An 18,344-nucleotide genomic window follows, 5' to 3' on the forward strand; every position below is an offset into this window, starting at 1 on the left:
CAGACAAATATGCATAACTATAACTGCCATCTTTTTGAGGAAAGACAACTTGAAACTGTGTAAGTTCATACTTGAATTCAGGAAAGTCTTATCATGAGTAACAACTTCGAAAAAGTTAGTACACTCTTGTTATAACGCAGCCATTTTTGTTGTAACAAATTGAAACTTATGAAGCATTTATCTTGAAATATATCAAATAATGGCACCAATTCACAATGCAAGTTTCATTGCCAGTTTTGCATCTGAGTAGCTCCAGAATTTACACAGCGGTTTTAATCCTAATCATGGATTTTCCTCACAGTTCGCTGATGATGTGACAGTCTGGAAAAGTGCCCCAATACCAGCAATAGCAGCCACAAATATACAACCACAATTAAATAGAATAAGTGAATACTGCCAAAAATATAGAATAAAAATAAATACAGCAAAAACACAACTAGTCGTATTTACCAAACTGACAAAGCACAACAAAGAACAGCCTGAAATATATATGAATGGAACATTTCTTCAGACTGTCACATTTCTCGGTCTAACCTATGGCTCAAAATTAAAATGGATTAACCATTTAAATGAAATTAAAAGTAAAGTCTGGTGAAGAACCAACTATGTTAAGAGTCTAACTGGCAAGAACAGTAGAGCATCAACAGACAACATACTAAATATTTACAAAACATATGTTAGACCAGTAACTGACAATGCAGCTCCAGCTTGCATTACTGTCAGTGACAAGATAATAAAAACCAAGCTACAAAGAATACAAAACACACTCCTCGCAACAGCAAACAGAATTCCCAGAACCACATTAACTAACTTCATACATGAGTATCCAAACATACCAACGATAGTAGATATACTCCTACATAGTACAATAACGTATTTTGATAAAAAATATTGGATGAAAAATGAATTATTATCCAAACTAGAGAGGTACGGCATACATGATGAAGATAGTCTAAACATCTCTTCCCGATCAACATATATTTTAAACACACACACATACATATATAAGAGAGAACAAAAAGGCCACCATCAAACTAGACTTCCTACTGATAGGGCAAATCGTATCGATAAATAGTACATGGACATTGCCCTGAAAAGGGTCGTCGGAGTAAACTCAGACTATTCTGACCCTAAAGCAGTAGCCATACCAATTCACACTGGATGATCATGAAAGTGAAAGAAGGAGAAAGAAGTCAAAGCGTACCTAACCCTCCAGGGTACATAAGATCATCCAAATCTCGAGAGAGAGAGAGAAAACATGTTTAAACGCCTCTGATTTTGAATCTGCATTGGGCAAATTAAGACTAGACAGTGAAGCTGTTTTTACTTTTGTCATAACATAAAACGGGTAGGATATAAGTTGATTGTTTGAAAGTACGTTTAGAGACTTACAGTGCTTAATGCGATGCTCGTTTCTCCTCGATGGACATAGCATATTGTGTAGCTTTGCGTTAAAACGAGGAGACAAACAAGAAGCTTTGCCAAATTAAAAAAAAAAAGTAAAGCTTGATCCCAAAAGCTTAATTGTTTTAACTTTAAATTTTGCATATTTAAATTACTTTGTTTGATACTGAGCATGGTTTCACCACCGGAAAATATTGCCTTACTAATCTCTTGGCATTCGTTGGAGAGGTTAATACTTACGTAGTTATAGGTATGGGTGTGAATTTGGTGTATCTGGATTTTCCAAAAAGCATTTGACAAAGTGCTACATAAAGAACTTACTAAAAAGTTATCTCTGCAAGTATTTGGGATAGGTTAGCTCAGTGGATATAAAACTGGTTAGCTGAAAGAAAGAAAAGGGTTGTTAAAAACGGAGTTTACACACACTAGATTAATGTCACGAGTGAAGTACCTCAGGGCTCATTGTTAGGACTTTGCTCTTTCTGACTTACCTCAGTAATGCAGTTAATGGAATAGTCAATAGATTATTTAAATTTGCTGATCATATTAAAGTTTAGAAAAACATTGAGTTGTTGGTTCAGAGAAGTTTTACTAGGATAGTATGTAGGACGGTAAGGCGAATAAGTTAAAATCTCTGAACTTGCTTTATTTTGGAAGAGTTAGAGGAGATCTGGTTGAGGTGTTTAAGATTGTTAAGGGACTTAATGATGCAAGTGTATCAGACTCTTTCGTAGTTAATGGTGAGAATGGTTAGACTAGAATAAACAAATATAAATTTTAGCAGGGTAGGAATAATTTTCAGCTAAGACAGCTTTATTTTTTGAACAAGGGATTTGGCGTTTGAAACGGATTACTGTCAGATATGGTAAAAGCAGTTTATTTAATATGATAATTTAGAGGAAAGGTTGATAAATTTAGAGTTTTATGCTGTTTAATTTAGTGAAACAAAATGTCCCTTTTCGTACTTTAATATCACGTTATTTTATTTGTAGCTTGGAATAAACTGAACTGAAGACCTTATAATTCATGCGATGCGTTTTTTGAGATGTAGACGACGTTTTCGACAGACATCACTTTTGCTAGTTTTACCCACTGTCATCACTATTGGATTAATCTGTTTATTACGACAGTATGGAGATCCTGAGGATGATGACGTAATGACTATGATACGGAACGATAAGCATCAGAAAGAATATATTGATAAACGTGGAATTCATGTTGTCGTTGGTCATTATCTAGGAAATAATTTACCATGGGAAACAACACCTAACCTTACAAACGGTACGTATGCAGTTCTCTGAAGATAAGAACAATGATACAGTAAAATAAGTTTAGAGACTGCTCCCAGTATTTATTGGTACCCATAGAAAATGCCCCGTTATAGAGCTTTTTCGGCACGGTTTGGTTCAACATCAAATGGATATCAACCAGCAACAAACCTGTAATTAAATATTTTAAAATGTGTATTTTTAGTTTATGACAGTGTACTTGTTAAAATATTTATAAGTTCACTTTTAAAGCATACACAAAATGAAATATATTAAAATAGATTTAGTGGTGTAGTGATAGATAGGACAGCCGCCCCTGGACCCCAAGTAAACTAAGGGTTCCGTTTGAAAGTTTTTAAAATCGGTATTTGAGATATTGAATATTGGATTTCATGGGGAAATATTCTGAAATACGAAAGAAACATTAATGGGGTGGGCACAACATTTTTTTGCGCCACAGCCTATTGAGACATAGATCACCATTGCTTAGATTAACAATAAAAAATATTAACAAATATTTTCGAACCTTTTCAGAGATCTTGAATACAAACGGATATTCACCAGTTCCAAAAGCTGGTGATAATGGGCAGCCAGTGTACATATCTCCCCATGAGAATGCCAAAATGAAAACTTTGTTTCATATCAACCGATTTAACTTACTGGCCAGTGATCGTATCTCAGTTAATAGAACAATTCAAGATGCAAGGAAACAAAGGTCAGTGATATTATGACAGTAAGGTATGAAATTAGGTTTTGTAATCTAAGATACCTGTGTTATAAATATACTTTTACCAGTGGATTACTCGTGTTAATTTAACTAAAACAAATAGACGTAGACAATATTTTTTTTCATGGCTGATCTACCTCAAACTATCTGTTGCATCCGCCAAGGGGAATCAAAACCCTGATTTTATTATTGTAACTCTCTAAACTTACCATTGCACCACCAGAGGACATTTTTGGCATTATTTTAGAGTTGGTACTGTGTTTGTTTTCTTTATATTTTGGAAGTAAAGGGTAACGCTGATGAAAAACAAAACAAGTGGAACAATTTAAAAGCTTCTATTGTCAGTTTGTTTTAAATTAAGTCTGATCATGCCAAGCTGCATTGGAGTTAGCCCCATAACTTGTACAGGCCGATAATTGCAATTAGCTTCACATTGCAAAAATCTTAATATCTAGATCAAAACCTTTATTTTCATTCGTATGCTGCTAATAAATGTATTCATTGGATAATTTATCTGTGTATGCTATTTAGCACTCATAAATGAGTTCATGTAATATTCTTATACCCATGAGGGATCAAACATAGTTGTTTGTATACATATATTGTCATTTACATATATTTTCATTGAATACTGTCAAGATTGTCTTCTACTCTCAGACAAAGTACTTTAAGACAATCTTGGATTATACCATACAAGCTGTATTTTGATAGGTCTGGCACTAATATACTGCTGTCTATGATTCATGAAAACCAACATATTTTGTTAAGGCATTGTGATTAACTAATTGACAACTGAATTTGGTTAAACTAAGTCTTTTTATGCAAAATTCAAATGTTTAATATTTGTACTATTATTACAATACTTATTAACATGTTCAGACAAAACATTACTTCCTCACTGAAGTTAAGAAGTTGTGTGCTGTATATCTTACAGATGTATCATAATTGTCTAATGAGGACCATGTAGTATTCTTTATGTTGTGTCAATTGTAATTTGTAGAGCTCTTGCATCTTAAGTAAACTGGGTAAATGATTTTCAGAAAAATGACTGTTTTTGCCTCACAAAAGTTCAGAAAGTGACTTAAGGTTTTCCAGCAGAATCTTTGAACTTCTGGCCACCATACATTTGTTCAAACTATTGGTAGTTCAGGGTTTTACGTCTACTAACACCAGCTGTTCTAATGTTTTTAATCAAACAGCAATCTTGCAATACCATATGGCCATCTCTTATAGTGAAACTACTTGAAAGTAAATGCCACAAAGTTCTTTTATGCCTCATTAGTATTGTGATCAATAAGGTATTCAAACTTAAGATAATTGAGTAGTATTCAATTAGTGTTATGCATACATTGTACCTTACATGGTAAGATAGAATACCACCCCAAACGTTTGCCTATGTACATTGGTTGATACTGCTTGTTTGTGCCTTTTCATTGCATTCTATGATAGTGTTAGGCTTTTTGAATTGACCTTATGTATGTGATTACATTTATTTAATATCATTGTAAGTAGGTTGGTGTCCTATAATAGTTTCTAACATTGTATACTCATGTTGTAACTATCAAAGTGATCATTTTAATTATCTTGCTTTGTATTGACTTATGACTTATCATCTGAAAAATTTAATGGGGGTAGATACTTGACTTTTCAAAAAAATAAAAACTGGTCAATTAACTGCTAAAACATTGAGATTCTACTTAATTTTTATGATCAAAGAAATATCAGTGAGCAGTAAATAATTAAGAACTATTTACTTTTTTATTTACCTAAAGTTTTGAAGTTGTTTTAATCTTTTTGTTGGACTGTTCCCACATTTCAGTTTATTATGTAGAAATTGAACACAAATATCTGTTTACTTGTATCATAAATTAAAGTTTAGGATAAACATAATAAAACTGTGTTGTTATCATATTTCTGGATGTTGTAATTGACTGTTTTTTAACTTATGCAAAGATTTTAACTTCAACAAAGTTAATGTCTAAGTTAGCTGTATGTTAATCTTTCTATCCAAAAATTGAATACTTTGTGAAGCACTACCTTAAGCTAGTTAGATATGATCTTACGTCTTTGCATATTTTCTTATTTCACAGAAATTTCATCTTCTATTGTCATTTGTTCATGATCTTTGAAATTCAGTGATACATTGTTACTCCATTCTCATCAACATTGAATTCAAGAACTTTACTTTTACCAGATTTCTCCTGGGATCTTTTCAACTGACTGTTGTAATAAATAGTGATTAACTTCTTAACTATCATCAACTTCAGTCATTGTTTTTGTTTCAACTACATTCACTTGACATACTGTATTAAATTTCTTGTTACTCAAGTATTTTTCTTGGTAATGTGGATTAACTAGGTATATTGCATTGGCCTTGGGGTGATAATTTGCTTAAAAGGAAAAAAAAAAAAGAGTTTATTTCTCAAGTCTTGAACATGTACATATAATAGATAGGAGTTTTGCACAGGTTCTTGTACTCAGTTGATTGGTGTGTAAACCATTCTCTGATTGCTCATGCATGCCATTGTTGTTCAAGTCCTCCATTGAAACCTTTGGACATCTCTTCCCCATATTATCTTTCTCTTAAGAGGTATTTTTTTAATTACATTACCCAGATATTTTTACTTTTGCTGTCTTGTACACTTTGTTTAACAAGGGTAGATGGTTTTGTTTCCATATCATTCCTTTCCATGACTTAGACTGTCCAGAGGGATGACCAAATGTTTTCTCTAATCATCCTTCCTTTCATTGATTCTCTGTACAGTTGTTGAAACCTCATTTGTCCTGTTGAACAATAAGATGTCACTTCCCTTGCAAAACTCCACTAAGAGGCAATCAAAATGATCTTTTCTTGCTGTGAGATCTTCCCACTTTTCAAAGTTTGTTGTTTTTCATTTTGAAAAGTATGTGTATAAATAAATAAAATAAATATATAATAGGGAGCAAAATTTGCAGTGCATGAAAAAAATGTTAGTTAATAAATGATAATTTTGTTTAAATATAAAAGTGACATGTACATTGTATCATCGTATTGGACTATCGCATACGGCCAATTTATAAAGTTTTCTGGGTATGTATTGGCTTTTACTTTTTAGATTAGAATATCTTACAGTATGTTGAGTTGCTTTAATTGATTTGTATTCAGATATTCTTTGAAGTAAAACAAGTGTTTACTTTTCAAAGTTAATTATTGTAATATTAGGACACCTTGAAGTTTCATGATAAATTCATTTGATTGGAAGCTATTTTTGAGTAGTTATGTAGTTGTTTATAGGTTTGTGTTTGTACATGTGACTATACTAAGACTTTTGTCTGGTTTTGTAAAAATAAATGATTAATGAACATATAAGGCTAACTACTTGTCACATGATAATTTTATAGTGAAAGGTTAATACTCAAGTTATTTTTTTATATTGTTTCTATATGGTGACCTGATAATGAAAGGTCAATACTCAAGTTTTTTTTATGATGTTTCTTAGCTGTCGGGAGAAATCATATGTGACATCAGGCCTCCCAGATACAACTGTAATTATAGTTTTCCACAATGAGGCTTGGTCCACATTGCTTCGTACAGTACATAGTGTTATCAATCGGTCTCCACGACAGTTACTTAGAGAAATAATCTTAGTGGATGATGCCAGTGAAAGAGGTAATTCTAAGTTTTTATGTTGGCAGTTGTGGTGAATGGTTTTTATAAGAGGGTTAAGTTGTAACTTTCTATGAAAATAATGAGGTAAATAATTTTGGTTAAAGGCAAGTTAATATTTTCTTTTTCCATAATTTTGGTGACTGGTGTAAATTGTAGCTTACTTGTGGGTATAGTTATGTTCACTGAATGTCGTAAAAAGGGTAAGTGTGTAACTTGTTTCTGATGTAATTATGTTAAGTGGATATAATGAAGAAGTTAAATTGTAGATGTAGTTATGTTGATTGGATGCGGTGAAAGGGGTAAGTTGTAGCTTTTTCTAGGTGTAATTATGTTGAATGCTCCTGGTAAGCTGTTTTTGTTAGTAAAATGTTTATAGCAAAATAATATCCAAATATGAATATATGTCTTTTATATACTTCCATTGAATTGTTAACTAAACCCAAAAAAGGCTGTTTTATACTGTAAATAATTAATTTTTCTCATGAACAGCATTCCTGAAAAATCCACTCGATGATTATGTATCCAAGTTACCTGTATATGTTAAAGTAATCAGAGCCACAAACAGAACTGGTCTTATTAGGGCAAGACTCATGGGTGCCAAGGTTGCCCGTGGTCAGACACTAACATTTTTGGACTCCCACTGTGAGTGTAACTATTATTGGCTAGAGCCACTTCTGACAAGAATTGCAGAGGACAGGTTAGAAACAATTTATTGTATGTTATGCTTAAGTAATACAATAAATGAAAATAAAGCAAAACACACATACATCTTTACACGGATTAATAATGTAAAAAGTTTCAAATAATTTGATTTTTTAAATATACATACAAGTCAAGTTATTAATGTTTTCCATTGCTACAGTAATTTCTAACTGCTTTAAAATGTGATTATATTTTTATGTGTAGTCAGTATACAATAACATAGTGTTTGGTATTTAATAAATATATATATATATAAAAGAAAATAATACTTTACTTTATTATTGCACTATTTAGACTAATATATTTCTGAATGTATTGCAAAAATATTAAGACTTTATGTTCAGTGAAAGATATTCAATGTTTTGAGACTTTTGTTTTAACATTTATTACATAAAATCTGCATGTTATTCAACAGAAAGAGAGTCGTATGTCCAGTAATAGACATAATTCATGATGAAAACTTTGCCTACATACGCAGCTTTGAGTTTCACTGGGGAGCTTTTAACTGGGAGCTTCATTTTCGGTGGTATCCGTTAGGAGAAAAAGAGATTCACAAGAGGAAAAAAGATGGAACCATACCCTTTAGGTTGGTTCCTTTCACATTGTAATATTAACATGTTGGTATATCTAGTATTTTTCAAGAAAAGTTTGTATGATGTATTCTTATTTCTATTTCTATATAGATTAATATCTTTTTTTTTTTATGCATGTTATGTGCTTTTAATTTCAAAGTTAAGGTGAAATATGTTTAAATTATTTAGTTAATTTCCTACTGTTAAATTATTTATTTTACAGAATGAATGGAAATAACTCTTGCATTAAAAGATATCATATCAAATACAATTGGTATTTAAAGTATGTCAAATTTATTTTGTTAAACGAAGACATAGTAATCTCTATTGTTTTATTTTGTGCAAGGAGTTTCAAACATATACATATATAGATATCACTTGTAGAAAATAAAGTAAATAATCTTTGGGTAAGGAAAATATTAAGGTAGCAAATGTAGAGTAATGCAGTGTGTTTCAGGGAACATACATCTTTTTGTAGGAATATATTTAAATTAAAATAACTCTCTTTGTAAGCAAATAACCAAAACATACAAAAACAAGGAAAGGATGCACCAAGTTAATTCATTTCTTTCAAAATATGCAGTTTTTGCTCTTCTTCAGTTTGTTTGGCTTTATAAACATTGCTGTGGAATTAGAATTTGAAGTGCTACCTAAGAATTTCATTATAATATTTTATGTATTTTGCATTATGTTTTAACTTATCATAGTTTTGCTATATGTGAGGTAAAGATGTTGTGCAAATTTAATAAATAATTATTTTATATGTGAAGTGTTGGCGAAAAATAATGCTTATTTGTTTTATGCAGTCTTTTGTAGAAAATGCTTCAGATTACATATCTTTGATAACTCACATTCATGCAGACATTGTTTTAATTATTAGATCAGGTCTTTATAAGCTTCATATTAAAATCTACTCTTAAGGTTTAAAACATCATCTTTGGAAAAAAAATAAATATAAATGAATCCCACTTTCAAAGATTTCATATAGTTTGTATACATTTCATGATTTAGTTGTAGATATTTATATCTTTTTTTCACGTATAAAAACCAATATGATCAAAGTAATAATTTATCTTTGTCTAGGACTCCAGTAATGGCAGGAGGGCTGTTTTCCATTGACAAATCATACTTTGAAGAAATTGGGTCTTATGATGAAATGATGGATATATGGGGAGGTGAAAATATCGAACTCTCATTTAGAGTGAGTTTTTTGCGTAAACAATGTGGATTTACTAGGACCTATACTTTGCATTGGTAGTGGATAGCTGAAGAAATTACCTATGAGAGGAATCTGTCAATATAATCTAGTTATTTAGCGAGTGTATATTACCCTTATTTTAATCAGATGATTTGAAAGAGAAAGAGAGGTTTGTGCTCTTGTTTGTAATTAGATTTGTTAGGCTAACATTTTGAACAGAGAAACATCAACAGAAATGCACACTTCTTAAACATTGATTGTTGGTCAGTTATTAGCTAAGCTCTTTACACTATGCCAATAGAATTTTTATTTAGTCAAGAAACAGCTGATGTTAGTTTAGAATTAGAAGTATGTTAAGTAGATTAATCATAGGTAAATATAGCCATATAAAGTATACAGAAAGAATATTGCTTGATAGTTCAGGTCAGATAAGGTTTATAAGATAAATTTATTGCATATGGTTTAGGGTCATATAAATCATGATTCATAATTTATAACAAACATTATATATTATTGTTAGGTATGGCAGTGTGGAGGTTCTGTTGAGATTGTTCCTTGTTCACATGTTGGCCACCTGTTTCGAAGATCTTCACCATACTCATTTCCCCGACCAGGTGGTGTTGGAAGTGTCTTGTACACCAACCTAGCTCGTGCAGCAGAAGTCTGGATGGATGAATGGAAGGAGTTTTTCTTCCTTTTAAATTCAGGTATTTAATGATTATCATCAAAATCTTTCAACTCTTCATATAATAGATTATCTTAAAATGGGCCTTTACTTTCATATTTCTTATATTAATCAATAAAATCCTGTAAGAAGTAGATGAATATTTTGGTCAAGATTCCTATTAACAGCAAGATAAACTTTGTCTTAATAGTTTTTGGTAAATAACTTAAGAAAGAAAGAAAAAGTAGAATTCTATTAACTGGCAATGGTTGTGTGAAATCTGGCTTCACTGTTTCTTTGTTTTAATATTATGAATGATTCTACAGTTTTTTACCGTTTTTCTAAAGGCTTTTACAATTAATAATGATTAAACCAAACCTCAGAATCATGTGTAATAAGAGATATATTAGACTTATTTTAGATTCTGACTAAGTAATTTATTTGTTAAATTACAGATAGATGTTAATTCAACTTTTTACTTATTAATGAAAATATGTGTACAGGGTCATAATAATGAATGCTGTCTAGAACAAATGCTGGTTATTGTAGATTAATACAGGGACAAGCTAGGTATGCTACTCATACTAGGAAAGCATAATGAACACTTCTGTGACAGTTTTCAAAACATTCCAACTGTGTTTGAAAATTCTGAAAGCAATTTATGATTCTAATATGTCTTTGGTGAAATTTACTCATTTTCAAACATAGTTGTAAAGATATATTAAGTGATTGTATAATTATATCACAATTTAGTTTCTAATAATTACTCAGAAACAAACAATGATGAAATTGGTTTTGCTTGTCATTGTAATATGTTATTTAATACCGATTGTACTAGCTATAGAATATTAATTGTATAGTAACTTATTATCCACCCTGTTATTGTGTAGATGATTAGATCTGACTTACTTTTAACATTCACCAGCAGCCAACATTTTAAGTTAAAGTAAATCAAAACAAATAAGAGTATATTTCACTTATCATACTGCACTTATATTGAGCCTGAATCAACTCTGGAATGCTGTAGTCCTTTACTTGTTGAGTTTGTTGTTATACTATTAACAAATGCAATTTAAATCTTACATAAGCTCTATATTTTCCTATAATTCAGTGTTTTTTTGTTAATAGTCATGTCATTCAAAACGCATGCACTCTATTTATTTTGCAATAAATTGTGAAATTTAATTCACTTTTGAAGCTGTAAATTCAGGTTCTGATAGGAAATCATTTTGCTTTTTTTTTAAAACATTATTTGAGCAATGTTCTCCCAGTATGAAGGGATTTCCTGTAGTTAAACTGTTGGCCTTTTTCAACCAAAGTGTACAGACCATTAATGCTGAGTCTGTCTTGTGTGTTGTCCCTGGTAAGTATCAGACTTCAGGAATACCATTGATGGATCATCACACTCTTCTCTTCAAGATTAAGCTTGTTCTTTTGCACAAGTGTTTTCACTTTTGTCTGAGGAGTAAGATTTATCAACCAGCCCTTATCATGAAGAAGCTTCTACTGAACTTGCTGTTCTTTTTTTTCCTCCAGGTATGCAGCATTTTAAATCTTGAATTTATTTCACTTACATCTGAAGGCTGCAGTGTTTTGTTACAAGATTCCCTGAATCTCTATTTCTTCTTTTTTCTGCTGATACCTTTAAAAATAGTGGTAATTTTACAAGACCTAATTTGCCTTGTGTTTCTCATTTCTTTGGTTCTCAAGGAGGATTTTCTTTGGTTAAGTATTTATTGTTTCAAACTTTAGACCCTCAAATTGTTTTTCCTTTTTTTTTGGGGGGTCATCTACATTGTTTCTTTCCTGTGTTCTTGATATTTTTACTTTCACTAATTAATTATGCTTATCTTGTAGTTTCTTTTTCAGTTTAGTTATTAATTGTAAAATATCCTTCATCTCCTTGATTTTTTTCTTGGTAGCAAGTGGGTGCTTTACATTTTTATATTTCTGCAGAACTTACTAAATTGGTCTTGTTTACCAAGTGACTTGCTGCTTATTTTGATTTATTAGCTTGAAGAGCTATTTTACAAAGGATTCTTTCCCCACTACCATATTTCTGATGACTCATAAGGGTGTCAGTCAGGAGAAGTTCATCAAAAGGAGCTGATGAGAGTTCTGGTTTCACACATTATGTTGTGTTTTTTTCCTAATTTTTGACATCTGGTTAGCCATAGCCATCCTCCTGCATTATCTGCTTCTTCTTTTGCTATTTCTTAGTTTTTCATTTCTGTGTTCTCATCTATTTTCACCCATTTCATGTTGTGAAATGCAGAAGCAAGTGGGGTAGGCTGTCTTACCCTAGACATTAACTTACTTCTTTTCTGAGCCACCTCGAGATGGATTCCTGTATGTGGTGAAGGGATCACCCACAGAAGGTTCTGTATTCTTAGTTTATCTCCTCTGGGAATTAAACATTCACTTGTGTTTGGCATGTGTGGCAACCCATGAAGGGGGCAGAAGAGGATTTTGGTGGTCAAGGGTCCAACCCTAATTCACCACTTTGACATTGAATTAATGTAGACAGGTGGTCTCCACAAAGTCAGTTGGCTATTTCACTAGGGTTAGTGTCAACCAAGTACTAGTGTTGGACATTTTCAATGAATGTTGGGCACATTGTGTCTGATACTGGCATTTGGTTATAGCACTCACAAAACTCTGGCATTGCTGCAATGTCCTTATTTGCCATTGCAGTGCATCCCCTCGTAGGGCTTCATGGTGGGTAGGGGCAGTGGTACTGAAATGTATTCTATTTATTATGGATACTTCCATTCATGAAAAAAGAAAAAAAGAAAAAATTGAAAATAAACAACAGATAATTGGTAAATGGCCATGTATGGACATCTCTGTTACATAGTCACCATCACAGTCAGACTTAACACCTCAATTTCTGATTTTGCATTTATTGTCTGACAAATCCTTAGGGTAGATGTGTCCCTTTTTCATTTAAAAGGGATTAGAGGGGCTTACTGGCTTCCCCAAGTAAGTAAGTTGTGCTCTAGAGACCTTTTTGTGGAAACATCTATACCTCAACACACCAAACTCCTCTTGAAATTGAAGGCCATGGGGGATATATCCATTGAGGTTACTCTCCATGCTACTTTGAATTCTTCAAGAGGAGTTATGATTGAGAGGGATTTTATAGAACATCCCTGAGTTGGAAATCCTCACTGGTTTCTCCAGCCAAGGCGTTTCTGTAATGTGCTGAATATTCACTTGTAAGGATGAAATAATGCTGCCTACCAATGCTCTGATTTTTACATTTGCATCACCACATCCACCTGCCACCATCAAGGCAGGTTATCTGAAATGTAAGGTATAGCCATATATTTTCAACCCTCTCAGGTGTTTCTAGTGTCAGTGGTTTGGTCACTTAAAGACATTATGCCATGGTTCTTTGACGCGTGTTCATTGTGGTGACAAAGACTACGATGCCTATGAATGTGAACTGGAAGCACACTGTGTTAACTATAGTGGTTCACATCCTTTTTACTTTCATTCTTTCCATAAGTTGGTGGAGGAGAAAGAGACCATGAACAATATCTCCTACCCAGAGCCTTGAAGATTATTGTTGCCCATTGCATCTCGAACATATGCTGCTGCACCACTGCTACGGTGATAGTGCAGATACCTTTGACAGAGTCATTCACAAACCAGATGAAGAGACCTTTGCTGTTCATGGTTAAGAGAGTTGATAAGTCAGCATCTACTCCCATTTCTGTACCCACCATTCCTTCCAGTGGCTCCCCAGATTCACTTCCTTTAATTTTGGTTTCTGGCATCTACTTGGGTTCATCTACTTCTTCGGTCCAAGATGCACAATGATTATTTGTTCACATCCTCAGTTGCTGAAATCTTCATCCACCAACAGAGACCTGCCCATTGGACCCAGGGAAGGATATATAGAAGTCTGTAGACCTCCTTCTAATAAAGAAAAACAGCATGGCCACAAACCAAAGCAATTTTCACCCAGTTATTCTCCACGTACGTAAACATGGCCACTGACACGGTGGGACTGTTGAGTTTTCCACTTTAATATGGATGGCATTAGGGATTTGTTGATTTTTATCATCCTGTGTATCTCTCCTTACAGTCACCTTTCAGTAGGTTTTTTTTTTTTAATACCGAAATGACAGGTTGTGTGATGGACAGTTGCATGGAAGAGTAGCACTGCCAGTTGACTATCACTGCCTGCCCAATCTTTACTATTTGATACACCCTTGGAGACTGTAGCCATCTGGGTTTCCTTGTGTGGTATCATCTTTGTCTGTTCTCTCTACCTTCTCCTGGAGAGACCTATGATCAATCAGACTTTCATGCTCTCAATGAACAGTTACTGTCTCCTTTTTTAATCCTGGGATCTGTAATGGACATAATCCCCTCTGGGGTGGTGCTGATATTGATGGAAGGGGTCATTTTGTAGAGCATACACTCTTGGATCACAACCTTTCTCTCCTCAGTAATAGTTCTTATACTTATTTTCTTGCACCTTGTCGGTCTTTTACTGCTATTGATCTCTCTATTTTCTCCTACTTTTCTCTCACTTCTCTTGGGAGGTTGACAGTGACCCATGGGGAAGTGATCATTTTCTTATCATTTTGAGGGAAAGTAGCCATGGTTGATATTACCTAACCCACTTGTTTTGATGGAAGCTGGACAAAGTCAAATGGCCCACTTTCACTGCTTTCTTGAAACTTGATCCTGCTGTTGTAAGATTGTAGAGAGGATGGTTAATGCTCGTCTTGTTTGGCTTCTCGAATCAAGCAACCTCTCCACCCAGTGTAGGTTACAACAACAGTGCTCCACCGTGGACCATATAATTCAACTTGAAACATTGATCATACAGTCCTTTCTCAAGCAACAACATCTTGGTTCTGTATTCTCTGACCTTGAGAAGGCTTACAATACTATGTGGAGTTATGGCATTATGTGAGATCTCCACTTATGTAGGTTGCATGGCTATTTACACACTTTTATACAGAACTTTTAAAGGACAGGTGATTCCAAGTTTGTGTGGGCTCAATGCTTTCCTGTTTTTCTCCACAGGAATTTGGAGTCTTTCAAGGCTGTGTCTTGAGTGTCACACTTTTCAGTGTGGAGATTAATGCCATCACTGGTTAACTTCCTTCTACCATTGCAAACAGGCTCTATGTCGATAACTTCTCCATCCCGTGTCAGTCATGATGTTTATTGAGTGGCATTTTCAAACTGCCCTCAGTAATTTATTGAAGTGGACCACAGCAAACAGTTTTACCTTTTCTTCCTCAAACACTGTTTGCTTGCACCCCAATCCTGAGCTTTGTCTTGGTGATGTTCTTCCTGTGGTCCCTGAAGCAAAGTTCTTGGGGCTTATCTTTGACAGTAAGCTGACCTTCATTCCACACATCAAGCATCTATGTATCAATTGTACAAGGGCACTTAACATCCTCCATATCCTCTCTTCCACCTCTTGGGGAGCAGATCCATGCTTTGTACTAAAGATCTATCGTACCCTCATTTGATTGAAACTGGATTATGGGTTTCTGGTCTCTGGTTCTGCCAGGACCTTGGTCTTGAAGATGTTGGATCCCGTTCACCATATATGGCTTAGTCTTTTTGCACGGGCTTTTTTTCACTTCTCTAGTCCAGAATTTGTACACCGAGTCTGATTTTCCTCCTCTACACCTCTGCAGCTTGCAACTTTTTTTACTCTCTGCTTTTAACACTTCCATCCTTATCACAGCATCCCACCTGGAGTTGTGTCTTCCTTTCTCAGTGGGCTACACTTTTTCAGAATAGACAGTACCACTGTTCCTTTTGCCCTTTGTATGCAGGAACATATGGCTGAATTGGGTCTGTCTTTGGATGGCATTGCTGTTTCCACTGGTCAGTCCAACCCACTATAGCTTATCACCATCCCCAAATGTGACCCCCTCTGAATAATCTTAGGAAGATGGATACTCCTGATTGATAGTACTGTCTTTTATTTGCTAAACATCTTTTCAATCATCCTTCAACTTCCATTTATACATATGGTTCAAAATGAGGTGATTCTGTGGGCTCTGCTATGGTTTGTTGTGGTTTGGTGGTTGCACACAGGATCCCATTTACAGTTTCTGTGTTCACTGCCAAATTGTTCCTCATTTCACTTGCCCTGGATCACATAGAAGCTATGCAGTACACAAATTGTACTCTTTGTACCAACTCACTTAGCTCTCTGCTGGCCCTGGAATTGCTTTACTTTAGTTCTCACCCTGTTCATGATGATATTAATGAGAACAAGATTGCTGATACTGCAGTCAAGTCTGTCTGCTCTGGTGCTATCATTGCTGTGCCTGCACCATATATGAATTATGGTCCTGTATTAAAGACTCAGATTTCATGCCAGTTATCAGTCACCTTGAAGTGAGCAGTGTGACAATCAGTTTTCGAGATCTAACTCTTTATTGCTTTTTGGCCATTTTGTTTTCATGCGGATTTGGAGGAGGAAGTTGTTCTGGCTAGGCTACATATTGGTCACAGTTTTTTAGCTCATCGTTTTCTTTTATCTTGGACTGATCAATGTGTGGCCTTTGTGACACACAAGTCACAATAACCCATGTTTTATGATGGCACCATTTTAGACAGTGTCATTGCTGATGGTGACACTGTCCATCTTACTTCTGTTTTTAAATTTTTAAAGACCATTGGCCTTTTTTAATTCTGTTTAAGTTTTAATCTGAAATTTGATCATTGTTTTATTTTAATTTGATTTCTTTTTACAGGTTTTAATAATTTTACTTTTATATCGTTTACTGGTTGTTTGACAGAGATAGTCTAGTTACTCTGTGCTAATAAGTGCCAACCAACCAACTTTTATGAGCACCCCCTTCTCTTAGACTTTTGGGGAGTGGCATCTGAGATCCTGTGTTCATCTCTGAACCTTTTGGATCTGGGGGCCTTTGAGTCATCAAATTCTTCAAGTAATTTTCTCTTCACTTTATACTTTTCTAGTTTCTCTTCATCTTTTGTTTGACTCAGTTGGTAATCAAATATGGGACCAGGAGTCTCAAAACATTTTACATAAGAGAGGCTATTAAAACAGTACTTCATGTTTCCCTAGGTTTTAACTCTCTTTCCTTTTTGTTGTTGCTGTTCCAAATAAATCAGGAGACTAAAGATCAGTAATAAATTTTTTCCATCTCAGTCATTATCTGAATATTGCTCATTTCTTGATAGAGACCACAAGAAACTTACATAAATTCCTCCAAAAAAGATTTTTGCATGAAAAAGGCTAATCTAAAATTTTGGTGGTTACTTACATGTCCTGTTCACCCATATTCTTAATATTTTCTCTGTATTTACCAGTCAATTTATGGCCTTCACTTTTGATCTGGTTTCAGTGCTTTTTGTTTTCACACATGTAGTGGCCCGGCATGACCAGATGGTTAAGATGTTCCACTCGTAATCTGAGGGTTGTGGGTTTAAATCCCTGTAACCAAACATGCTTGCTCTTTCAGCTGTAGGGGCATTATAATGTGATGGTCAGCCCCACTATTCATTGGTAAAAGGTTAGCCCAAGAGTTGGAAGTGGTGTACGAAATTCAAAACTAACAAAAAACTTTGACACATGTAGCATCTGTTTGTTTTTTTTACAAATTCAGTACTGATATATATCATTATATTTTTGACTGTTTGTTTTCTGTTTTGTCACTATAGTTTTGACTCACACTCAATTGACCATATGACTTTTATCTGGTATTTTGGACAAACACTTGTCAAAGAATTATTCACCTACTTTCTTTGGTATTGTAACTTCTGGAGTCTCAGATGTGCCTGCTTCTCTCATTTCTTCCATCTGCCAAAAACATTCTCTCTGCTTTTGGGATGATGATTTCTCTATAGATAGCAGTTATCTTGGGTCATGCTCACATTAAACACCTTTGGTGGGATCTTGTCTCTCAGGTGTCAATCTCATTGTCTCAGATAATTTTCCTTTCTTCTGCAGCTCTCAATTATCTTTTAGTTTGAATTGATTTCTCAGATGTGCCTGCTTCTCTCTTTTCTTCCATCTACCAAAAACATTCTCTCTGCTTTTGGGATGATGATTTCTCTATAGATAGCAGTTATCTTGGGTCATGCTCACATTAAACACCTTTGGTGGGATCTTGTCTCTTAGGTGCATTTCTCGTCAATCTCATT

General features: G+C 34.1%; 1 protein-coding gene across 3 annotated transcripts in view; it reads left to right on the forward strand.

Annotated features, from left to right (window-relative positions):
- The window catches only part of LOC143246460 (polypeptide N-acetylgalactosaminyltransferase 3-like), a 49,588-nt gene that overhangs the window by 15,361 nt on the left and 15,883 nt on the right, over positions 1-18,344 (forward strand). For all 3 annotated transcript variants that reach the window (XM_076493201.1, XM_076493202.1, XM_076493200.1), the window contains exons 2-8: positions 2,397-2,685; positions 3,207-3,387; positions 6,879-7,048; positions 7,538-7,745; positions 8,166-8,336; positions 9,406-9,523; positions 10,041-10,227. In XM_076493201.1, the coding sequence (XP_076349316.1) occupies positions 2,436-2,685; positions 3,207-3,387; positions 6,879-7,048; positions 7,538-7,745; positions 8,166-8,336; positions 9,406-9,523; positions 10,041-10,227 (1,285 nt within the window). In that variant the 5' untranslated portion in view covers positions 2,397-2,435. The remainder of the gene's footprint in view (positions 1-2,396; positions 2,686-3,206; positions 3,388-6,878; positions 7,049-7,537; positions 7,746-8,165; positions 8,337-9,405; positions 9,524-10,040; positions 10,228-18,344) is intronic.

This window comes from Tachypleus tridentatus, chromosome 3 (genome assembly GCF_004210375.1).
Source record: "Tachypleus tridentatus isolate NWPU-2018 chromosome 3, ASM421037v1, whole genome shotgun sequence".
Lineage (NCBI taxonomy): Eukaryota > Metazoa > Arthropoda > Merostomata > Xiphosura > Limulidae > Tachypleus > Tachypleus tridentatus.